The 26,268-nt window shown below is 41.4% G+C and overlaps 1 protein-coding gene across 1 annotated transcript; it reads left to right on the forward strand.

The window, feature by feature from the left end:
* Positions 1-3,517: 3,517 nt before the first annotated feature.
* On the forward strand, positions 3,518-26,219 carry RTCA (RNA 3'-terminal phosphate cyclase). Its single transcript, XM_075558818.1, has 11 exons — positions 3,518-3,732; positions 3,843-3,943; positions 5,038-5,181; positions 9,656-9,779; positions 12,036-12,094; positions 15,130-15,271; positions 15,510-15,634; positions 18,190-18,248; positions 19,569-19,663; positions 23,327-23,431; positions 25,895-26,219. Exons 1-11 carry the CDS (start codon positions 3,688-3,690, stop codon positions 25,994-25,996), a joined length of 1,101 nt encoding a protein of 366 aa, XP_075414933.1. The 5' UTR covers positions 3,518-3,687; the 3' UTR covers positions 25,997-26,219.
* Positions 26,220-26,268: the final 49 nt, after the last annotated feature.

Genomic DNA, 26,268 nt, shown 5'->3' on the forward strand with positions numbered 1-26,268 from the left:
CTTCTGGAAGGGGATGTCCAGTGGCCTACAAATGGGCTTTGGATCTCCACTCCGCACTCCCCCCCTCATTCACTATGGTAGGATTTTTTTGTTCTGATGATGCCTGATACCTGATCCCTTTGACATCTTGTGATCGCACAGGCTGGTGTGCTTCTTCCATGTGGGCTTTGTTGGTTAAAATGCTGCTTCCATGAGTATTAATTGTGGATCCATGCAAGGCAAAATCCTTGACAACTTCAATCTTTTCTCCATCTATCATGATATTACCTATTGGTCTATGAACCGACATGGCAGTGACAATGAAGAAGATTCTCAATGAATTGGATTGACGCCCTGGCTATATTTGTGTGCTCACATATAGGAATAATTGTGAAAACAGTGCAAGACTTGTTTTTGTTTGTTAGGTGCCACTGAGTTGGCTCCGACCCATAACCGAGCCTATGCACAAAGGAATACAACACTGCCAGCCCTGTGCCATCCTCACAATTGTTCCTATGCCTGAGCCTACTGAAGCAGCCAATGTGGGAATCCATCTCATGGCGGGCCTTCCTCTTTTTAGCCACCCCTCTACTTTACCAAACATGATGTCCTTCTCCTGGGACTGGAGAATGTATGTGAGAGGAAGTCTTGCCATCCTTGCCTCTAAGGACCACTCTGGCCTTACTTTTTCCAACACACAACTGTTTGTCCTTTTAGCAGTCCATAGTACTTCCAGTGTTTTTTGCCAGCACAATTCAATTGCATCAATTCCTCTATGGTCTTCCTTATCCAATGTCCAACTTTCATATGCTTATGATGCAATGGATCGTATTGTGGTTTATGTCGGTGCACCTTAGTCCTACAAATAACATCCTTACTCTTTTTTTAAAATCATTTTATTGGGGGCTCATACAACTCATCACAATCCATCCATCCATCCATCCATTGCGCCAAGCACATTTGTACATTTGTTGCCATCATCATTCTCAAAATATTTCTTTCTACTTGAGCCCTTGGTATCAGTTCATTTTTTTCCTGCTCCCTCCCTCACCCTTCCTTCCTCCCAAAACCTTGATAATTTATAACTTATTATTTTATCATGTCTTACACTGTTCGATGTCTCCCTTCACCTACTTTTCTGTTGTCTGTCCCCCAGGGAGGTGATATATGTAGATCATAGTGACAGATTCGCCCTTTTGCCCCCCATCTTCCCCTTTCTTTCCTGGTATCACTACTCTCGTTATTGGTCATGAGGAGTTTATCTATCGTGGAGTCCCTGTGTTTCCAGCTCTTATCTGTGCCAGTGTACATCCTCTAGTCTAGCTGAATTTGTAGGGTAGAATTGGGATCATGATGGGGGGGGGCATTAAAGAACTAGAGGAGAGTTGTATGTTTCATTGGTGCTATACTGCACCCTGACTGGCTCATCTCCTCCCTGTTGTTGTAAATGAACGGAGACGCAGGGGAACGAGAAGCACACGGAATGAATCTGTGAAAAACCAGAGGGCCACAGCTCACTCAGGCATGGAGCAAGGAACTGAGCTGTGTCCTCTCTATTTTTTCGTGTTCAAGTTTAGGAATACGTGACTGGTTATAGTTTCTCAAATTGTTTTTAAGTCTAAAAAATGACTTTCTCAAAACCACATTATCTAAGAAAGCAAGTCACCTGGGGCTATAAAGATACAATCTTTAAAGCAAAGACCCAGGACCAAATAAACCCCAGGGATCACACAAGGAATGTTTGCATTTCTTTGAGAATCAACATGATGTTTGCAGAACATGCTGACCCGAATGTGCATCCGTAAAGCCTTGATTTGTATCCAAGTTCTAGCCATATTCTGGCTACACCTCCCTGCCACCCTTCTGTAAGGGAATGTTCAGTTGGCTACAGAAGGGCTTTGGGTCCCCACTCTGAACTCACCCTCATTCACAATGATATGATTTTAGGTTCTTTGATGCCTGATACCTGATCCAATTGATTCCTGGTGATCACACAGGCTGGTGTACTTCTTCCATGTGGGCTTTGTTGCTTCTTAGCTAGAGAAGCAACTTGTTTATCTTCAAGCCTTTAAGACACCAGATGCTATATATTTTGATAGCCGGGCACCACCAGCTTTCTTCACCACATTTGCTTATGTACTAGCTTTGTCTTCAGCTATCATGTTGGGAAGGTGAGCACCATGGTTTTTGCATTGAGGGAGTATATACGTATATTTTCCCATCCTCATATATAAATATATTTGCATATGTACATGCCTGTATTTAGACCTCTGTAAATGCCCTTTGCCTCCTGGTCCTTTCCTCTATTTCCTTTTACTTTCCTCTTATCCCACTATCATGGTCAGCCTTCATTTGAGTTTCAGTAATTCCTCTGTTACATTGCCCTTGATCAAACCTTTCCTGGCCTCCTACACCCTCCTCACCATCAATTTTGGACCACTTGTTGTTCCCTTGTCCCTGGGTTTGTTAGCACCGCTTCCTTTCCCCTGCCTCCCTCTCCCATGTCCTCCTGGAACCACATACTTACTCTTCAATACTGTAAAGAGGTCTTGTGCAATAGATTTACATGCAATACATCTTTTGTTCTCTTGACTGCTGCTTCCATGAGCACTGATTGTGGGTCCATGGAAGACAAAATCCTTGACAATCTCAATCTTTTCTCTTTATTTACCTATTGGTCCAGTTGTAAGGATTTGGGTCTTCCTTGCATTGAGTTGTAATCCATACTGAAGGTTACAATCCTTGATCTTCATCAGCAAATGATTCAAGTCCTCCTTGCTTTTAGAAAGCAAGGTTGTTAACAGCCCTTCCTTCAATCCTGATGTCATATTCTTTTTTATATAATCCAGCTTTTTTGATGATTTGCTCAGCATACAGATTGAACAAGTATGATGAGTGGATTGAACCCTAAGACACACCTTTCTTGATTTTAAACCGCTGGTTTAAATTTTATGAATAGCTTCAAAACGTTGTCAAATACTGAAAGCCTAAACAAAGGTGCAAGACTGGAAAGTGTTTAATTGTGTCCTACATATGATTTCTATGAATTTGTAACAACTCAACAGCATTTATCAGTAGGTATAAATCCAACCATTTTTATTGAAACATTACATATAAACTTAGATATAGTTTAATACATAGATTTTAAAATACACCAATCACACACACAAAAAAAACCCCTTACTCCGATGATGGTCTTTGTCAGTTGCGGTAATAATTCCACTGGTGGAAGGTTCTGGATCATCTGAATGATCCCCGCAGATAGGATGGTGTTTCTAGTCCGATCATGAGTGAGTCTTGTCGGTACTTTTCTTTTTTCCTTTATCATTTTTGCTCACACCTCACTTTCTCCAATCTGCCTGCCAACTTTAGCAAATGACGAACATTTGGACCCGTTCCCACAACGGAAATGCAGCACACCAGTCGGATCCGGCGCCTCCCAGCCGCCAGTCGGCACCCCAGCGTCCCGGAAGCGCCCGGCGTTTGGCCCGCGCGCCAGCCGCGCCGCGCATGCGCGCTGGCCGCCGGGCGGTGCGGGCTGCGCTTCCGGTGCTCGGGACGAGTCTGAGTCTCCCGCGGGGCCGCTACCTCCCCCCGCGCCTCCGCGACGCCCCGACCTCCGCTGCGAGCATCCAGGCTGCCGCGCCGCTGGGCGGGAGACGCCTTCTGGCCCTCCTTGCGCGTCGGCCGCACCCCGCGGGGCCCCTCATGGCGGGGCAGCGAGTGGAGGTGGACGGCGCCCTCCTGGAAGGGGTGAGTGCGGAGCTCCGACGCCGGCGGGCGCGGCGCGGCTGCGGGCCTGGCAGGGGGGAGAGGGGGCGCCCTGGCTGATGGCACTTCGCCCGCACCCCTACCCGTTGCAGGGTGGCCAGATCCTGAGGGTCTCGACGGCCCTGAGCTGTCTTCTGGGCCTCCCCCTGCGGGTGCAGAAGATCCGAGCCGGCCGCAGCACGCCCGGCCTGAGGTAAGCCGGACCGGGCCGCCGGGCGCTTTCTGGGCCGCGTGGTGCTGCTTTGCAATGAGTTCAGAGCATTCCCTGGTGGGCGCCGGGCGTCTGCTGAAGAACCCGCCGTTGGCTGCCTTCCCGCAGCCCCTCGGGCACTGCACGTCCCCAGAGAGCAGAGGGCACGGAGCAAGATGCAGCAGGACACAACTGAGTGGCCATTTTCCTAACCGATGCATCCTCCCTCCCCAGCACCACGGTTTGGAATCTTAGAGCAGCCGAAAGAAACCCTTTAAAATATGTTAACCTATTTCCCTCAGCCCTCCAATTAGCTGTGAATAAGATTGGACTGCTCCGTTGTGGAGAGAGAAACGCCTGGATATTTGCCCTTTACTCAGCCTGGGAAGCTGGGTGTGCCGGGAATTAAATTGATGCACCTGTTAGGAGACGATCTGGATCGAAGCCAAGCGGGTTCCTTAAGTCCTTATTCCGAGTCACGTGGCGTTTTAAGAGCCAGGCAGTATGTGATGGTCTCTTATTTTCTTCACAAAAGGCCCCTATTGATGTGTAAACATTAGCAATCCAGCCCGCCTCTTAGGGAATGTAACTTATTAAACTGATTTGGATGTCAAAGACTATTCGGTGTAGGTGACACTTAGTGACATGTAGGTTGTTTTTCTCTTTTGCCACGACTTCTGGTTTTTAACAAAACATCGAATGCCTGTATAGCCAACTAACTGCATGCAACTAATTAAAGCCCACACTCACTTCCACCCAGCCCCCGCTGACCGACATGTGTGGACCCTGTAGGGCAGGTTGGACCCTGTAGGGCAGAAACTGCCCCTGGGCATTTCTGAGGCTAACTCTTTAGGGGAGGGGAGCAGCTACTGCGCCCCTTGCAGTAACAGCTCAACTCATAACCACTCCACATCGCCCAGGCTCCCCACTGACCTCAGAGGAATCCCCATCATTTTGCTTATTAGCGCGTGCTTTTGGTGCATACTTCCCACTTCCCGTTGAAGGTGAGACATGACTGTTTGCTGATGCGGTTTTATAAATGTGGGGATCAGGGCAGTCCCAGTGCACACGTTTTGATGCAGTATTATGACCTGAAGGCCTCAACATCTGTCTGGACTGGAAATGATTCGGGATTTGTGTGATGGGCAACTGGAAGGTGCTGAAATTGGCTCAACGGAAATAACCTTCACACCAGAGAAGATCCAAGGTGGAACCCACACTGCAGATACCAAGACAGCAGGGTATGTATGTAGCACAGTGATGTATGGCCTTGCTGTTCGACTCGGGTTCAAGTACAGATCGTCACAGATTTCTACCTCATTTTTCAGTCTTTTCACATGGAGATAAAATGCTTACCTCTCAGATTTGGACGTAGTATATATGTAGAGGTCTGGGGACCTGCATGTTCATCACTAATATATTTGGGATTTTTCCATGTGTAATTTAGTACATGGGAGCTTCAATAAGGTTCATTTAAAAATTTTCCATTATCTTTTAATTCCACTTTTTCCATGAACTTTTTGAAGCTGCCTCATTTGTAGCCTATTGAGTTCCTTACTTTTAAAAATATTTAAATAGACTATTTGAAATTGAGTTTTCATATGTTGTAGTTTTAATAAATTTTACCCAGTAAATTACTTATTGGCTTATAGCTAATTGTGAATTACATTCTGTTAGTGTTGGTCTACTTATGTTTGCTGTCTTTTAATAGGTACTTAGGAGGAGCCCTGGTGGTGTAGTGTTTAAGTGCTTGGCTGCTAACTGAAAGGTGGGTGGTTTGAACCCACCAGCCGTTCCGAAGGAGAAAGATGTGGCACTCTGCGTCCATAAATATGACGACCTTGGAAACCCTGTGGGCAGTTCTATTCTGCCCTGTAGGTTTGCTATGAGTGAGAATTCACTGCGTGGCAGCAGGATTGGTTTTGGTTTATGTAACCCTATTTAGAAAATTTTCGATATGATCCCGATTTTTCCCTCATTGGGAAATGATGCTGAACAATTAAATTGGACATTTATAATGTTCAAGAATCCCACCTTGTATTGACAACATTCTTTGTGTTGTCTTACGGTGACATTTGACTGCTTGTTAATTGAATAGCATCCTTTCCCAAAATCCTATCTTTTTACTAAGCAATTTGGTAAAATAAAGGAATGTTGTAAGCTTGGTGCCAGTTTTGATCAGAAATGATGGTTTTAATGGATTAGGATGTGTTTGGTTTCAGATAATCCTGAGTTTTCTGTGAGATTTGCGTTGTGATGTAAGTAGACCTCTGGAAGGGGGCTTCTGCTGAGCCAAGGGAACTTCCCTGTAGGATTTAAAGAATTTTGAGGTGTCTTTATAAGAAAGGTATTATTTCCAGCATTCCCCAGCAATATAAGGGGAAATGATTTATAACAAACTGTCTGGAAAGTAACTAAAGCAAAATCAAAGACTTTCAGAGCTGCAAAAGGGAAAATAGGAACCATGTGACCAACCCTGCTTCCCCTTTGTGCCAAGGAAATCAACTTCCCATGGAGTTCAGTGACTGACCCTTAGACTGGCAGTGTCAAACAGGTGGCCAGGGGCCTCATGCGGCCCCTGAGGTCATTTTTTGTAGCCCATGATGCTCTGAAATAAAATGTAATGAGGGAATTGTGTGTACGGTATTACCTCGATTTCCTATAAGTGCTATTTTCTTCATAACAATTTTTTCTATTTTCATTTTATTTCAGGGCATCGTGGGTCACAAAAACATTATCTCACCAGTTTGACTCCCCTGTCTTAGAGTCAGGGATAGAATTGGAATCCAGGCCTCCTGCCTCTTGAGCCACTAGAGTCTGGAAAATCAGAATTAAAGTTGATCATCCAATTTGATTTAGGAGATTAAAAAGAATCCTAGCAAGAAAACACCTTCTTTAGTCACATGCTATTTATTACTGAAACATGTACTTTAAGACAAATTATTTTCGTACTTTGATACTGTCTTAAAATTAAGTCTTTCTTGATTATTCTTAGAATCTAGTTTTATCGGGAGGAAAATCTTTTAAAGGAGTCCTGTAAAACTAGACTGCGTCTTAGGGGCCATTGAGTCTGCTCTGGCACACAGCAGAATGAAACCCACCCCACCCTGTGATAGCTTCACAATTGTTCTAATGTATCTTGATGCTGTACTTGGAAAGACTAACAGTGAGAAGTACAGCAGTTAAAACTACCGCTTATGGACAATATTCCTCTGGTTCCTTGAGGCTTCCTCACCCCCCACTCTCTTGACCCCAGTCCTGCCTTTCACTGCGGCTAGACTGGAGCTTGTATACAGATACAGATAAGAGATAGGCGCTCTAGACACATGGAATCCAGGAACAGAAATGGGACTAGCGATCCCAGGAGGGTAGGGGGAAGGTGAGGAGGAAGGGGGAACCGATCGTGATGATCGACACATCATCACCCCCACCACCCCAAGGGGGATGAACTACAGGAACCATGGGGGAAGGGAGACAGTAGTTGATATAAGGTATACGATATGAAAATGATCATTTATAATTTATCAAGGGGCCACTGTGGGGAAGGGAGGGAAAATAGGAGCTGATACCAAGGACTCAAATATAAAGTTAATGCTTAAAAAGTAATGATGGCAACATATGTACAAATATGCCTGACACAATTGATGTATGGATTGTTATAAGAGCTGTAAAAGCCTCCAATAAATAATCTTTTAATTAAAGCAAAAAAAAAAAACCTATAGCTTATAGTAAGTTGAATATTTCCAAGTCTTTCAGTTGCATTGCACTGAACTTTTTGAGGACAAGGATTATAGATCTAATTCAATTTTGTCATACATTTCAGTCAAAAAGTGTTTATTGAGTTAATAAAGTTCTTTATTAGTGTCAGAGAATTTCCAATTCAGTCCATATGTATTATCGCCTTTTTCATCTTTTAGTATGGGTCATCTATGTCAAACTCATTCAAACTACGATCTGTTCGTGAATATGCTCTCCCCCCCCCGCCCCCCACTGCTCTGCCTTTCTGCTCTGGCGAGTTACAGAGACTTCCTGTAGGGGAGCTCGGCGCCTGGCATTGAACCCACAGGACTGAGGCTTTGAGCCCGTTTCTGCTGCCTGTGGGATGCCTTATTAAATCACACGTCTTCCACACCCCCTTTCTGAGCCCTTTTTCTTTCTTCCCCTTCCATTACATCCCACAACAATTTTGAGCTGTAGGGCGTCAGTCCACATAGGAGCTGGGTACTCAAAATAGGGACTGACCAGCTGGTGTTGTGTGTGTCTGTTCCCCTGGCCCTAGGCTGTAAGAGGGAGCAGATGGTGGAGGCCAGCTCAGCCCAGCTTCCTAGAGACCCTCCTGCAGAGAGGATGCGCTGCAGTTTCTGCAGCCGCTCCAGCTGCTATGTTAACACAAAGGATTGTCAGGCATTGATTTTTTGGGGGGGCGGTGCTATTTTAAATGCACAATGTCGTACTGTCAATAGGTCGGGAGTAAGTGTGTTTCGCCATGGGCTCAGGCGCAGAAGCAGTTGTGAGGATGGCACAGGACCGGGCAGTGTTCTAGTCTGCCCTGCAGAGGGTCTCTGTGGGTTGGAACAGATGGATGGCACCTGACAACAAGTGTGTTTAGAAAATATAATCAAATAATATCAATTCTTGTTCTTAACTCCTTGTGATGTTTCATATTATTTAAATTTTAAGGCTCAAATAGACTAGTAAAGTACGTTTTTTTAAAAAACGTTTTATCGGGCTCAGACAACTCATCACAATCCATACATGCATCAGTTATGTAAAGCACATCTGTACATCATTGCCCTCATCATTTTCAAAGCATTTGCTCTCCACTTAAGCCCTTGGCATCAGATCCCACTTTCCCCCCCCCCTTCCCTCCCTGCTCCCCTCTCCCTCAGGAGCCTTGATAATTTATTTTAAAAAATTTTTGTAACATCTTGACCTGTCCGACATCTCCCTTCACCCACTTTTCTGTTGTCCGGTAAAGTAAGTATTTTAATGTAAAATGGTTCAACAATCAATTTTATAGTCTTATTTAAAATGTCTTCTGTTTTTAATCGTACACTCCATGATGGTAGGAATTGTAGCGTAACTCAGTTATCTAGAACAGGACTCCGTGTACAGGATAACCCATACTCAAAGCCAAGTCGTTACCATCAAGTTGCTTCCTCCTCATAGGGCCCCTCCATAGGGTGCCGGAGATTGAGCTTTACAGGAGCAGGCAGCCTCATCTTTCTCCTGAGGAGCAGCTGGTGGGCTTGAACTGCCAACTCTGGGTCAGTAGTCAAACACCTAATGTATATCATAAAGACTCAGCTACAATCAAGGGAATATTTCTATACCTTGACTATTTTAAATAGAATCCTTTATAAAAGCACTGTGAAGGTGTGATTTTAATCAATTAGTTTATTTTTTTATTTCTTTGTAAAATGAAGAACAGTGTGAGAACCCACCCAGGGTCTTATAGCTAAGAAATATTTATCTTAGGCTTTGATTCAAACCCAAATGCACCTATCATTTAAAGCTGGTTCTTTATCCACATGTAGTACGGTGTTAAATTCTTTTCGACACTGTCATATCTTTAAACTTAGAGGCATGAGCCTGCATTCTCAGTTTCCTGTGCCTTAGCTGATGCCGGTGTGTAGTAACAGAGCTTTCTTTACTAATTTGAGGCCAGACTTGAAAAGAAAATATGCTAAGCCTGGTCTGCCTTCTTCCCTCTAGGAGTGTGTGCCTCTTGATGCAGGTCTCAATGCCCTGTGTTCTCTTTGCTGCTTCTCCATCAGAACTGCGCCTGAAGGGTGGGACTAATGCTGAAATGGCCCCTCAGATCGATTACACAGTGATGGTAAGGACTTGTCACATTGTTGACCAGCGAAGATTATCGCATGTAGTCCTTTTCGTCGCCATGCTTTGTTCAAATATAGCCTGAACCTTCCTCACTCACTTCTCTGTGTCCAGTTGTTGCCGGAGAGGATGGTATTGTACTTACTGTAGGGTTTATTATTTTAGAACTGTTAAAAATCTTACAATTATTATTAATATTAATATATCCTAGAATTATTATTTATAGGGGGGGTGGGAACCCTTAAAGCAAGAGTGAAATGCCATGCTTTGCCTTTAAAATGGTTAAACGAAATATTGGCCTGCTTATATACAAGTAGTAGAAGAGAAAGGTAGTATAATCCTTTCTCTTCCTCTAGGTGTTCTCAGTTGTGGTTGTTTACAATAAGGTTTATCATTTTTAGTATATAGCTTTGACAGACACACACAGTCCTGAAATCCTCACAACAGCAAAATCCCTTCACTTCACAACTTCCTTCATTGTCCTTTGTGGTCCATCGTGTCCCCAGCCCGTCATAGTTTTGCTTATTTCCCCCACCAGTATGGAATGATACAGTAGGTAGCATCCCCGTTGAGACTGCTTACCGGGAATTGGGAGAAGGTTTACAGAGCAGATTGTTTTTCCGTTCAGCAATTCATACACTTTTTATTTCACATCTTAATAGTGCAGTCCCCAGTATAACATCATTTACTCCATTTCCTTCCTTTGTTCCTATTTCCATTCCTTTAACTTTCTGAACTTTATCTTGGGGTAAATGCTATACTTTTGATCTCAAATGGCTGCTTATTCTAAGGAGTGGGAACCTTTCTAGTGTTGCTGTCCCCCTTAGAGACCTGCCTGTTGTACAGCTGAGGGTGAGTTCCTTTCTGTACCTGAAGGATGACTAAGGGCATTGAGTCTGGTTCTTTCACTTCCTGTAATACATGTGAAATTTATACATGTTGTGTAAATTAAAAGTACATTCACTCCTTTGTAGTGCTAAGTACTGCTCTATCGCACGGGTGCGTCCGTGTATCTGTGCATGCATCTGTTGGAGAGCATTTGGGTTGTTTTCAGTTTGGGTCCATTATGAACGAAGTCATGATAACATTTATGCGTAAGTTCTCATTTCCTTTGGTATTACTGAGTTCTGAGTGTGTGTCCTACTTTGTAAAACACTACCAAACGGGTGTTCAAAGTGACTGGATCGTATTGCTTGCTCCCCGGCAGCACAGGAGAGGTCCAGGGAGCGGCATTCTCACACTACTTGATATCCGCAGATTTTTAGTTTTTTTATCTTTCTAATGCAAGCCCAGACCTACTGCCATCAGGTTGACTCGGACTCACAGTGCCCATACGCACAAATCCCTGCAGGACCACGTAGCCTTGTCTTGCTGCCCCAGGGCGCCTAGTGGGTTGGAACTGCTTACCTTGCAGTTAGCAGTCCAATGCTTATCTAAGTTTTGTTTTCCTGGGACTTAAAATCCATCTCTCTCTTTACCTACTAATTCTATGATTGTATTCCACAAAATGCAACAAAAGTTAAATGCCACAAATACTTGAACTGAACATTATATCGTAACGAAAGCTTGCGCAGTGGTTAAGCGAATTATAATGGAATGTTACATGGTGAGTCAAGTAGTGACGCTTAGGAGGTTTTATCATTTCATGATGTTGGGAAAGTACTTATGCTTAAAATGTTCAACGGGAAAATAAGGGTAATGCATTTTCATGCAATGAGATTTTAACTGTTTAAACAAAAGTTGAAAAGGCAGGAATGTTTTTCACCAACATCTCAAGAGTATTATATTGAAAAGGCTAAGAAAAATGGGACTCTAGAGTACAATAAGCAGAGATTAAGTATCTAAAACCAAACCCACTGCCTTCAAGTTGATTCAGACTCATAGAGGCCCTGCAGGACAGAGTGGATCTGCCCTGTAGGGTTTCCACAGCCCTGGTGGTATAGTGGGCTGTGCACTGAGCTGTTGATTAAGCGTGATGAATCTGTGTGTGTGTGTGTGTGTGTGTGTGTGTGTGTGTGTGTGAATGATTAGGTAGACTTGTACATCACTGATTAATTAAATATTGCACTTTTAATTTTAGTTACCTATCAGTTATCTCATTTAAAGCATGGAACTAGCCTAGATATTTTTCATAATACTAATTATAGTGTCTAATGCCTATCTCAATGCATAGTACTTTTTAAAATAAAAATATTTATTATAAATATATGTATTGTTGAACATTGCTGATTGAAAGAATTGCGCATTGATTTTTCAGGTTTTCAAGCCAATTGTTGAAAAATTTGGTTTCAAATTTAACTGTGATATTAAAATGAGGTAAGTTGCCAGTTTCTTAGCCCCTTTGATCTATTACTTGCACTGACAGTTATGGGGAAAAATTTAGACCTACGAGAACTCATTCTGGAACTTAACTTTTTTATGTAGTACATTTCTAGTAGAAAATAATTATACTTGCTGATTTAAAGCAAAAAGAAGCAGGAGCATGAAAACATCAAATTAACTAAGCATTTTATTTATTTGTTTCTCAGAGATTTTTCACGGAAATTTCCGCACTCAATTTATTGTGTGTCTGGTGTAATGGGTGCCCCAGCACAGATCAATGCTCACTGTGTGAAAACAACTGACTAGACATTATGGGACCATTAGCAGGGAGAAGCCTGCCCTTCTACTTATCAACAATACTGTCAGAATTGTTTCCCCAGAAACACAGGACGCTCGGATTATGTCTCTTTCGTTTTCCCGTCTGCCACATCCTAACAAGGCCACCGTTCTTGGCATGGTAGCATTTACGAACTTTGCAGTCAGGCCCCACTTCTACTTTTGGCTTCATTCTCCCTCCCGTCCTGTTAACACGCCAGATCCTCTAACAGTGTGATTGCTTACTGCTCCTTAAAGCGTGCGCTGGTGCAGACTTTCGGTCTTTATTCATGTATTTCCTCCTATCGCCCTGAAAATTGTAACTCTTCCTATATTTTTCCGAAATGAAGTGAACTCTGTGCACGCTTCGTGTAGTCAGGCGTACAACGTGCCCTGTGGTCTGCATGGCTCATTGGGGAAGCATCTCCTTGTCGCACGGTGATTTAACTCAGTAGCAGAGTGCTGTCATTCATGTGTGTGTTCCCAATGTCTTCTGTAGACTAAAGCCCACCACAAGAATCCTTTGAAGTTTGTTTGGGATTTGTTACTTAAATATTCATCACTTGTTTATTAAGCACCTACTTTGTGCCAGATATTGCCTTAGGTTTCAAGAACGGAGCAGGGAACGCCATTCTTCCTTCAAATGTGTGATAAAAGAGCCCCGGGAGGCAGAATGTCTGACTCTAAAGTAGGTTCTCTAGCTGTGCTATCCAGTACTGGTAGTCACTAGCTACGAGTAGCTGCCGAGTGTATGAACTGTGGTTTGTGCAATCTGAAATAGTGAACGTTAACTACATTCAAATAATCATATGTAGTGCCACTTAAGATGCAACTCTTGGTCCTTCTCCATTTGGAGGAAGGCAGAGTGAAGAAAATAAACTCAGTTGGTTCTCAGCCTTCCTAATGCCGTGACCCTTTAATACAGTTCCTCATGTTGTGGTGACCCCCCAACCATCACATCATTTTCGTTGCTACTTCATCACTGTCATTTTGCTACTGTTATGAATTGGGCGACCCCTGTGAAAGGGTCGTTTGACTCCCAAAGGGGTCGTGACCCACAGATTGAGAACGGCTGGTCTAAAGGAGGAATGGACCACAGTTAATAACAGAGCACAGCATGAACTGCCCTGAGAACTAGATATGGCCTGGCTACAACTATAGATTTCTCTGCTCTGGACTGTAGAAGGCCTTGGATAGAATGGGAGAAAAATGTAGAGCAAAATGATAGATGAAGACCAAATTTGTTGGTCTGTTAAGAGACTGTAGACCCCTGAGACTGGCCGTTAGACAACCTGTAAAGCTAGAACCAAGATCACCCCCCAAGAAACCTTTCACATCCAAGTAATAGATGGGCTTGTAAGTGAGTAATGCTACCCTAAGAAACGTGCATGTCAGCATGATCGACCTTAAGAGACCACAAGGCAGTATTTGCCTAGACGAAGCTCCAAAGACAGCATAGGAAGATAAATAGAAATGAACTTGAGGAGGAATCCGGAAGAGCATTAAGGCTGCAAAACAAAATGTGTGTAAATCACTGAATAGGAAACTAATTTGCTCTATAAACTTTTACCCAGCAACAATTAAGAAATACCCACCGAGTAGGCGGACTTCGGGCCTCTACTTAAGTCTTCCCTCAACACAAGAACTCTGTTCTGATAACCTGGCACTGTGTGATACTCGCCTTCCCTACACGAACGCTGAAGACAAAATGGTTGCATATGCATTGTGGTGAAGAAAGCTGATGGTGCCTGGCTATTCAAAGATATAGTGTCTTTCTTAAAAGCTTGAAGGTAAACAAGCAGTCATCTAGCAGGGAAGCAACACAGGCCACATGGAAGAAGTACACCAGCCTGTGTGATCCTGAGATGTTGACAGGATTAGACATCAGAAGATCAAAAACAAACTATATCAATATGAAGGAGAGGGGTCAGAGTGGAGACCGAAAGCCCATCTATAGACAGTTGGGCATTCCCTTTCAGAAGGGTCACATTGACAGGACAGGGTGCAGTTTAGCACCGATGAAACACACACCATGCCTTTGGTTCTATAATGCTTCTCCTGCCCCAGCCCACCCCACCCCCAACTCTCATGACCCCAGGTCTATATTAAAAATCCGCTAGACCAGAGCATGTACATTGGTACAGACAGGAGCTTTCAACACCTGGAAGCCAGGACAGATAAGCCCCTCAGGAACAGTAATGGGAGTAGCAACACCAGAAGGGTAGGTGGGGGGCTGGGGCCGGGGGGGACAATGACCGATAGCAATGATGGATGCGTAACCCACCCACCACCCACCCCCGCAAGGGGAACAAGCAACAGAAACGTGGGTGAAGGGATTCAGCAGACAGTGTAAGATTTGAAAAATAATATAATTGATCAAGGGTTCATGGGGGTGGGAGAATGTGGGAGGGAGGGTTCAAAAGGGGAGCTGATACCAAGGGCTCAAGCAGAAAGATAATGCTTTGAAAATGATGGCAACAAGTTTGCTTTAAATTTATTTATGAATTGTTATAATATCTGTAAGAGTCCCCAATAAAATAATAAATAAAAATAGGGGGAAATGCCCACAAAGAATCATGTAGGTTAAGGATGCAATGGAGAGCTCAGTTCTAAAATATTTTGGGCATCATTTGTATATTTTTTCTCTTGCAAATACTGAAGTGTCTTTCCCTCATTCATTCGTTTACTTGATTATTTACTATACTTTTTCATAGGGGCTACTACCCAAAAGGGGGTGGCGAAGTGGTTATTCGAATGTCACCCGTTAAACAGTTGAACCCAATAAATTTAACTGACCGTGGCTCCGTGACAAAGATCCATGGAAGGTCTTTTGTTGCTGGTGTTCTACCCTTTAAAGTAAGTTGTCTAGTTCTTAGAAATGTATTTATGTCTTGATAAGCATTCGCTATATTTTCAAACTATTGAAAGAACTTAATATGTCTTTTCCTAAAGTTTTCCTGAAAGTTAGTGTTCTCTCTGGTGCAGTTGAAATTCAAAGATTATAATAATGCTTATGAAGATAATTTTTGAAGAATATTTTCAAAACAATCAGCTGTTAATTGATTTTACTCTGTTTCCTGTCTTGTCAAAATAGGTAGCAAAAGATATGGCGGCGGCAGCAGTGAGATGCATCAGAAAGGAGATCAGGGATCTGTATGTTAACATCCAGCCTGTTCAGGAATCTAAAGACCAGGCCTTTGGCAATGGAAGTGGAATCATGTGAGATAATATACGAAATTTTTCCTAGACACTGGTTAAGAGCTCTGAAATAAGTATTTAAGTTAAAAGATCGGTAGTATTTTCTTTTTAATAAAAGTTGAATTTTTGCAAAGACATTTTCAAAGGGCATTCCTGTGTAAAACAACAATATGATGAGTTAAGGTGCTCCCCCCCCCCCCCCCGCCCCGGGGATACTTTTAATGCAATGTGAGAGCCTTTTAAAAATTTTTATAGTAAACATAAATATTTAAGCTAGTTAGAAATTAGACTTCAAAGTTGATCCTGAAGTAGCTATGTCCAGTAGCTTTTTGTACCCCAAAGTGAAACCTGTTAAAAAATACATACTGAATATAGCAACAATTTACTAGGAAAGTAAATAGAATACTACATTAATCCTATTAAGAGTTATTGATCTATTACAAAAATTCTTATATTGGTGATTGTGCGGTATAAGACTATCCTTTGTAAATATTTAAAATTTAAAGCTGCTTATCGAGTGTTGCATTGAAGAATTTAAAACGAAGACGTGCCCTCCCTATGATGCTATCTAAAAACAGTAGGACCAAGTCAAAGCATTGTCACTTTTCTACATAAAAGGCATGGTCGTCTAAGATCCTTTTAATACTGTTTGCCTGTTGAAGGATACCAGATGTCCAATGTCAAGAGTGCTGAACAGACCTGCGGGCCAGTTTTGACTTGTGAATGGATTATTGTGAAGTCACTGTGACAAGTGCTGTAGGGTACTAAAGCCAGGAGAGGTTGACCAGTCTCTGTGTCAGTCATTTGACTCCTGCTACATACTAGTGAATGGCTATTCCATCTGAAGGAGTCCTGTTAGTAGAGTGATTAAAGATTTGGTGACTAACCAAAAAAATCAGTCCCACTGGTAGACTAGATATTGGGCATGCACCTTGGAACCGTTGCACCCGATGAATAACTACTCCCAAGTGGAACAGGGAAAGAGGAAAGTTGGTTTATTGGTAGCTCTGGTGGCGGAGTGGGTTATGCTTTGGACTACTAACTGCAGGGTCAGCCACTTGCACCCACCAGCTGCCCCATGGGAAGAAGATGAGGTTTTCTATTCCCATAAAGATTTATAGTCTCGAAAACTCACAGAGGCAGTTCTGTTTTGCCCTGTGGGGTCACCAGGAGTTGAACTTTACTCGATGGCAATGTGTTTGAGTTTTTGAGCCAGTGAGGCAACCTACAGCCAGGAGGCTTGGTGGGTGCTCAAAGTATTCCAATTTCCAAGTAATATTTCTGTTGCTTCTAACAATATTAATCATGAGTTAAATGGGCTGTAATTCTTAACACCATTAAAGACTGGTAATTTTTTCACTAACTTACCCAAGTTAGTATTTTTACGGGTATTTTCCGGGTATTTTTACAGCTGTTAGTTTTTGTTTTTTTTTTTTTTTGCGTTAAACCATAAATGGGTTTACATATCATCAACTTTTATCATATTTATTTATAACTTTCAGTTTCTGAACATAAAACATTTCATATTATGAAACAATATTTTGCAATGTATGCAGAACATTATTACTTATATGAACTATAATTTTCATGAAATTATAAACTTCTTGTAAAAATAATCAACATAATCCATATGACTTTGAAAAATTAGAATTAGGGCTAAGAATTTCTTACATGTCTTTTTGTGTAATGGGACCACTTGAGCGATTTAGGTGATGTTTTACATTCCACTGGGGTTTGATCATGGTAAATGCACAACTCCTTGCAAAGCAATTCTAACAAATAGTAACTATTTGATTTAACCAAAATTCACTAAAATGCTAAATAAACAGAACACGAAGACAATCGAGTTTGATACATTCACTACTGATGTAAAATCCTAAATAGACTAAGTAGTTAAAAGATATCTAAGCAGATGGCATCTAAAGACAGCCTGTAGAAATCACGAGTTATCTTGTGATCCGTGTGTAACAGATGGCGTGTGAAACACGAGTAAACTCGGGATCTGTCTGCACTGCGTTAAAATATATGCCCAGCTATTCAAAGCCATAAAATATCGTCAGTATAGAAAACCTAGTGAGTACATAAAAAATAATTCTATAATTAATTATCTGGCTATCTACTCTTCAACTGACTGCTGTTTATCAATCTTTTATAATGACCTTTCAGAAAGCTGGAGAGGTTAGTTCGACTCCAAGCAGGACTCAGCTATTAACTTAAATTCTATACTCTTGTTTGAAACTTGAGAAGCACTCAAAATATATTGTGATATCTGTCTATCAGAATCGATTATACTTACACATGGCTGAGTCAAATAAAAATGGAGGCAGTCTGGCTCGTTAGGCTTGCTGACAACTCATAGTTTGCATTTGTCGTCTACTCCAGGGGAGCAAGATTTCAGCCTTGGCAATGGAAATTTCTGTAGGGAAATTCTGTTCCATACTGTAGGGTCACTGAATCAGAATCAACTCAATAACACTTAGATTTGTTATTTTTTATTCTCTTGTTTTATATTTGCCTATACATTTTAGACTATGGTTAGAGTACAGGTGGTAATGCACTTTTATTTCCTCTTACAGCATTATTGCTGAGACATCCACAGGCTGTTTGTTTGCTGGGTCATCGCTTGGTAAACGAGGTACGATGAAGGGATCTACAGTGGCAAATATCACTTAACAAAATGTTAAATAATGAAAGGATTGGGATTTTATCGAACAATGACAAGTTAAAAGGATACAATAGAGTGATTCTGTTTGAGAACTTTGGATCAGTCCTGCAGCTTTATACCCTGAAAAATGTCAAATCGATAGACAAATTGAAAGACTAGTACAGGCACTCGTGAGCATGGATGCGTGTGTTTCTGGAAGGATCTCTGGGGGCTCAGTGGGTGAGGAGGCACAGTAAGCTTAGCTGTGTGAATCCACCAGTCATTCCACAGGAGAAAGATGAGACTTTCTGTCACCCTAAATATTTATCGCCTTGGAAATCCACTGATTACAGTTCTTTTCTATCCTTGGAGGGTCACTGTGCATTGAAGTAGACTTGATGATTGATTTTTTTTTATTTTGATTGATTCTAAACCATTTCAATGTAAGTTGTAGTTAGCATGCCTTACCCCTGATACTTGAGCATTTATCTCCAAAGAACAATACGTACATAATCACAATTCTATTTTTATGCCCAGATAATTTATCTGTCTTGTTCAGACATAATCAGATATTTGGCATACCTTGTCTTCAGAATATTCTCCAGAGCGGTGGTTCTCAACCTTCTTAATGCTGTGACCTTTAATACAGTTCCTCATGTTGTGACCCCCCCAACCATAACATTATTTTTGTTGCTGCTTCATAACTGTAATGTCACCACTATTAGGTATCGGGGACCCCTGTGAAAGGGTCTTTTGCCCCCAAAGGAGTCGGAGCCCACAGGTTGAAAACCACTGCTCTAGAGTAACATGTAATATGGAATGTATTGTGTATTGTTCTATAACATCAACTTGGTGCTATCCGACTCATAACCTCCCTACACTACAGCAGAATGAAACCATGGCAACATTCTCACCATTTTTGCTGTGCTTGAGATCACTGTTGTAGCCACTCGTAAATCCATCCTAGTTGAGAGTCTTCTTCTTTTCCACATGAGCACAACTGTTAAAGAATTCCCAGTCTTTACAGTGCTATTCATAATGTTTTGTGATTCACGTAAATGACATTGCAGAATTACGAAACACGGATAAACATTTTTCTGGTAAGGTCTGCTTTCAGCAAAGATCCACATGACGTCAGCAATGATAGTCTTCTTGAATTTCTGGCAATTCCTTGTTGATGCACAAATGCATCCATTTTTTAATTTTCTATGGGTGACTTTACAGACTTAGAAAATGTTATATCCATGCTAATTGAGACGAGTTAAAATGAAACTTGTGCCTCTTAGTTTCTTTACATCATTTCTATCCTAGGTGTAAATGCTGACAAGGTTGGAATTGAAGCTGCTGAAATGCTACTAGCAAATCTCAGACATGGTGGTGCTGTGGATGAATTTCTACAAGACCAGGTAGCGACATACTTTAGACAGAAGTGGTCCAGACCTATTATATTTGAATATTTGTTTATTAGATGGACAATAGATTTTAATTAATATCTTTCAGACACTGATTAGCAAATCCTAGTTCAATAGATTGTGGGGTACCAGCCTCCACAATCGAACGGGTCCAAGGTGCAGTTGTGTAATTGAGGGGTAAAATCAGACAAGATAAAGCATGCAATTGCTCACCTTCAGGACCATCATGACTTCAGGAGCCAGATCCAGGCAGAGAGAGAGCATATATTTCCAATCAAGGCTTATATACACTCTAGGGGCATGCAAGCCCCCTTAATTACAGGTAACCACGTACGTAACAGGAAGGGGTTGTGCAATAGGCATAAGCATAACAGTCGGGGGATGAACTGGGGGTATACACGCAATAGGAAGGGGAGGCATGAGAGGCATTATACATGTAACCATATAGGCAGGCTCTAGAGTCAAGATGGCAGCCTAAACATGATTGACCCTGAGTTGACTTGACCTTGGGTGTCTTTGGGTTCTCCTGCAGGGGAACAATCCATTATCCTTATCTGAAGGGAGTGGGACAGACTACAAGGTCTGGGTGCTCTAGATGGCTGATAACCTTCAGGCCGATAACTTTTAAGTTGACCTCCCAAGTGTATAGTCATTGACCATGTGTTAACAAGCAGAACCTTAAGTTTGGCATATCTTATGGGGGTACAACCTGAAGAATAACTTTTCTGTTTCCCACAATAGAGTTAAGTTCTGAAATTAATATTCCTTAAATTTTGGTCCTCATCTTACTTGGCTTGTGTACAGTATTCAGCACTGTTTCGTTCTCAAACATTTTCTTCATTTGCTTTCTGAAGCTCTCTATATGTTAAAGGATTTTATCGTCAAGATATGGAATAACCCAAGAAACCTCAAGGAAAGATGGAAAGAATACACAGTCATCATACCAAAAATAATTGGGGGAGTTTGGGGGGGCAGGGAGAGAAAGGGGGAACCTATCACAAGGTCACAAGTTGGATATATAGCCCTCCCTAGGGGGACGAATACCAGAAATGCAGGTGAAGGGAGACAGCGTACATCATAAGATATAAAGTAATAATATATGATTGATCAAGGATTCGGGGTGGGGAGGGAAGGGAAAAAAGAGGAGCTGATTCCAAGGGCTCAAGTAGAAAATGTTTTGGAAATGCTAATGGAACATATGTACAAGTGCTTAATACAGTTGGATGATTGTTATAAGATTTGTAAGAGCCCCCCATTAAAAATTAATCATTTAAAAAACATATCTTGCTACAATAAATAATAATAATTGGCCAACGCATACAATCAAGAACCAATGGTACTGAAGGAAGAAGTCCAAGATGCTGTGAAGTCCCTGGCAAGGCCCCAGAAGTTGACAGAATACCAGTTGAGATGTTTCAAATAGCAGATGTAGCACTAGTATCTAATCCACTAGTCTATAGCAAGAAATTTGGAAAGCCAACTGACTGGAAGAGAGCCACAACTGTATCCATTCCAAAAAAGGTGATCCAACAGAGAGTGGAAATTATTGAACAATATTAAAATCACATGCAAAAAACATGAAATCATGTGCAAGTACAATTTGCTAAAGATATATTTTAAATGATTGCAGTAAGTACACTTACAAGAGAATGGCCAGGAATTGAGGTAGATTCAGAAAAGAGACATGAAACAAGGGATATCATTGCGGGTATCAGATGGATCTTGGCTGAAGGCAGAGAATATCAAAAAGGCGTTTACTTGGGTTTTACTGACTGTGGATCATCTCAAACTATAGCAGAGTGGGAATTGCAGACCACTTAATTGTGCTCACGAGCAGCTATTTGATCAGAACAAGGAAATATGTTGTTTAAATTGGGAAAGATCTGTGTGAGGGCTATATCATTGTACCATACTTTTTAGCAAAAGCTAGATTATATGAAGGACACAGCAATCGGATCAGAGGAGGACTCAGTAGTCACCTGTGATGTGCAGATATATTCAGTAACCTTGCTTACTGAAAGCAGGGAAGACTTGATGCAGTTACTGATGAAAAGCAAAGCTTTGGATATAGATTATATTTCAATATAAAGAAAACAAAATTCCTTAAAACTGGATCAATTAACAGTGTCATGAAAAACAGGAAAGATGGAAATTGTCAAGGATTTCATTTTACGTGTATCCACAGCCAACACCTAGGGAAGCTAAAGTCAAGAAGTCAAACAAGATTGGACAATCTTCTTAATATGACTGAACTATTGAATAGTTAGGAATTATATGCTAAGTAAACTTAAAAAAAAAAAAAAAGAAACCAAATGAGACATTGCACTGGATACATCTGCTGCCAAAGACCTCTCCAGAATGTTAAATGCAAAGATTTACTTTGAAGTCTAAGGTGTGCATGACCCAAGTCATAGTATTTTAATCACATCGCAGGCTGGACAATAAGACCAAAGAAGAATTACTGCCTTTGAACTCGCGTGTTGGTGAAGAATATTGAGTGACGGTGATTTGCCAGAAGAGCGGTTGTTGGAAGAAGTGCAGCCAGAATGTTCGTGGAAGTGAGGATGGTGATTGCTCATCTCGTGTCCTTAGGACGTGTCCCCGGAGAGACACCGGAGGACGGGCGTCATGTTTAGTGAAGTAGAGGTTAGCACAAAAGAGGAAGCCCTTCAGCGAGATGAACTGACAGACCTTCTAGCACGGTGGACTCAGAGATGGCAGTGCTGGTGAGGGTGGCCCAGGGGCAGGCAACATTGTGTCTGGTTGTGCAAAGGTCTGCAGTGTGGCACCTGACAAGGTTCCTGTTTGCGGCCCCATAGCGTCTCAGTAGCCTTTGTCCTTTGTTCTCATCTTCTCGACGTCTAAGTTTTGTAGAGCCCCTGGGCTCGGATCACACCTCTTCACTCTCCATTCACACCTCTTTTGGTTTTGCACATTATGTACTTTTCCTCTGAGGTTTCTTGATATCGTTTCACAGCTTTAGAGTAAGTTCCATCTGTCTAACTCCCATCTTTCTCCTGAACTCCATACTTGTGCATACCTCCCGGTGGCTGTGTCGGAGCTTCTCAAATTACTGTTGAGTTTATGTTCCACTCTTAATGACGTCTCCTTGCTACTAGACTATCCTCTCTACGATACTTTCTCTCCAGCACTCTACATTTTGAAATGTACCCCTCAAAAATTTCTTGACCTGTCTCTTAAGACAGTTTCCCTTATTTCTATTCCTTCTTGTCAAGATTGACTTCCCATTTACTTCCTGTAAATCCGAATATCAATTCGTTGACTGGCATTTGCTAAAATGTAATTTAGAGTGGAAGAAACTTACTGTATTATATTCACCAATTTGCAAAGATTGTCTAATTAAATCCATTATCTTTCAGCTGTTATTTTGCTATAAACTCTGATTTAATATATGTAAAAATATATTAAATGTATAGTTTAATGTATTAAATAAGTCATTTAATATATATTAAAACCTACTTAAACTGCACTTTTGGTAACGTGTCTTTTCTGGCATCTCAGGGCTCTTGAACTATTCTAAAGAAATAGAAATTAATTTTGCTTTCTAGTTATATTTTTATTATGTTCTGCCATCAAATTATAAATTCAAATATTGTTAAGTGTGAGAAATTTCTCTCTTTGTTCTTTTATTTATAGCTGATCGTTTTCATGGCGTTAGCCAATGGAGTTTCCAGAATTAAAACAGGGCCAGTCACACTCCATACGCAAACAGCTATTCATTTTGCTGAACAGCTAGCAAAGGTAAGTATAGCATCAGAAGAAGTATTGGATTTGTGTGTAGCCACTTCTGGGTCAAATTTAAATACACTGAAAAAACAATGAAAAGTGGACCACTGAGCTCCTATGTGGCAGGCGCTCGGCACATTCAGTAATTGGCCTGAATTGTCATGCTTGGCTTAATCATTATAGGTGGATGTTTACTATTATTCCCATTTGACATATAAATAAACTGGGGCATATAAAATATAAATTGCTCATAGTTCCTCATTGGCAAAGCTGGATTGGGAGCATACCCAGGAAAATATACTCATCTACTCGTATGAGAAACCCTGGTGGTGTGTAGTGTGGTTGTAGTGGTTACACATTGGGCTGCAGGATACAAGGTCAACAGTTCAAAACCACCAGTTTCTCTGTGGGAGGAAGATGAGGCTGTCTACTCCTGTAAAGAGCGATAGTCTCAGAGCCCCCCAGGGGCCTTGCTACCCTGTCCTGTAGGGTCGAGTGGAGTCAGCATCCATTCGATGGTGCTGAGTGTAATCATTGTATTGTACTGACCTACAGGGTCCGTAACGACGTTTGGATGAGAGCCCTGAAATCATATCACAGGAAGTTCATAGTCGGCTATCAGCTAAATAAGGAACCGTGAGAATGGTTTAAGTGAAGGGATTTGAATCTACTACCAGGACGCAGGAAAAAGATGAGACTTTCTACGTCGGTAAAGACTTACAGTCTCAGAGAGCCAAAGGGATGGTTCTTCACTGCCCTCCAGGGTCACTATGAGTTGGAGTGAACTCCATGGCAGCAGCTTGGTTTTGGTTACAATTCACATATAATTGTAGCTCTGACCTGGTCTACCTTAGCTTGCAGACTGTGGTATACTTGATCGGGACTCAGGTTTGTTCATTGTAGTTTCACTTTGTGCAGTACTCTGCACGTACTAAATATAAAGTCATTTGAAGTGAATTCACTGTGGGTAGCTTTGTGAACTAGAATTTAGCTGCTTCACGGTTTTGTGTCTCGGTGCAGATCAGTCATATACAAAACCAGCGACTCGAGCGAGCTTTGGTTTCCTAAGCTTCCCTCCAGTTTTAAATATTTGAATTTTAAATGGGTTTATAGAGAGGATAAGAATGGTTTCTGTAACTGTTATCTGTGTTTCATGCTTACGTAATGCTTGTAGCTGTATGCACAGCACATGCATGCACCACCAACCACATGTGCTCACACTGAGCACTGTAAGTAATTGGGGTGACTGGCTCGGTGTATTTATCCGCAATGATTCTGAATGTCCACTGTGTGTCAGTATAGTACCACACTGATGCTGAAACCAAGTGAATCCTTCACATTTCTTTTTTATAAACTACCAACTTTTATTCATCTGTCTTTTAATTCAGTCTTGTTGAAATGAAAACGTTTGTTTAAAAAAGCATGTTTCCAAAATACATTGATAGAGATAAAATATCTCAAGGCCAATCTTTAATGAGTTAACAAGTAAAAATAGCAACGTTAAACCTGTAGGCAGCTGAGGTTGTAAGAGGTTGAAGGAAGATTGCTGGGGATTCGACTAGCTATCCAGCATCAAGCTGGGTCCGAAACGAGGCCTGCGGATGAAAGGAAAAGAAAGATATATACAAAGTATGGGATCAGGAGGACTTCAATCTGATGGACTGAAGTCTCTAGTATATTTGAAGCTTGGTATTTATACTCTTCTTACACAAGGGAATTGGTTACAAAACAAACATCAAAGAACTTAAACATTTCCAAACTCTTATCTATGCAAATGTTACTTAACTAGTCACAGTTTCGTAACCTTAGAATAATAAAAGCACTAAGTTCAAAGACAATCACACGGATATGCAAGATTCAAGAGAGCCTCAAAGAGATCATAAATAACTGAGTTATCCCTCAATGCTTTTAGCAGCAAAGTCACAAATAACAGTCATTTTGCAATGCTTTTGTCTGCAGAGTCACAGAGGCGCAGGGGACTAAGTAGTCACCCATTAGTAAACACCTTGATCAGCCTGATGCCTCCTACAGAAGATGTTACTCAACCTCTAAGCCCATCCTTTGAAAATTGTCTATTTAAGGATTAATTTGGCAAGGAAAAAAAAATCTGTTCCCTTTATTAGGGGACAGAGAGTAAAGGTGCCTTATAATCAGTAGTTGCATTTTAACTTGATACCTTCCCAGGCTGTCTTCTGGGGAGTTCTGATTCGGTGAATATTATGTGGGACCCAGATATATATATGTGTGTGTGTGTGTGTGTGTGTGTGTATTGAATTCTACAAGTTTGGAAAGGACCATGGTTCTAGAAGGAAAACACTTATTTTTGTTGAGTGTTTCATGCAGCATTTGATCTTCCTTTCTGTGGCTTCTTCAGTAAGTGGGTGTGACATTAACTACCTGCGTACTTCATTAAGACTTAGGGACTTTCCCCCTAGTGCTCTCCATATCATTTATATGCTAACTGCCTTCTGCTTTCAGGCAAAGTTTACTGTGAAGAAGTCAGAAGAGGAAGAAGAGGCCTCTAAGGACACTTACATTATTGAGTGTCAAGGAATCGGGCTGACAAATTCAAATGTGTAGGGTATTTGCTTTTTAAAGGAAATCTCAATATGTATTGTACTAGATCATTTCATAAATATTGCCAAATATTGAATAAGAAGTAACTTATTGGTGATGAAGTATTATGTTTGCTAAGAAAATTTCATCAAATTCAGTTCTCTTTGAATAAACATCTCCTGAGATAATGGATAATTAAATATAAACATTGGTGAATATGTATGATAGGGAGTTCAATATATATGTATTGAAATAAAATATTCTTTTTACCTGATCTAAGTGTATTTTCTTTTTTA

This window comes from Tenrec ecaudatus, chromosome 1 (assembly GCF_050624435.1).
Source record: "Tenrec ecaudatus isolate mTenEca1 chromosome 1, mTenEca1.hap1, whole genome shotgun sequence".
In the NCBI taxonomy this organism is placed as follows: domain Eukaryota; kingdom Metazoa; phylum Chordata; class Mammalia; order Afrosoricida; family Tenrecidae; genus Tenrec; species Tenrec ecaudatus.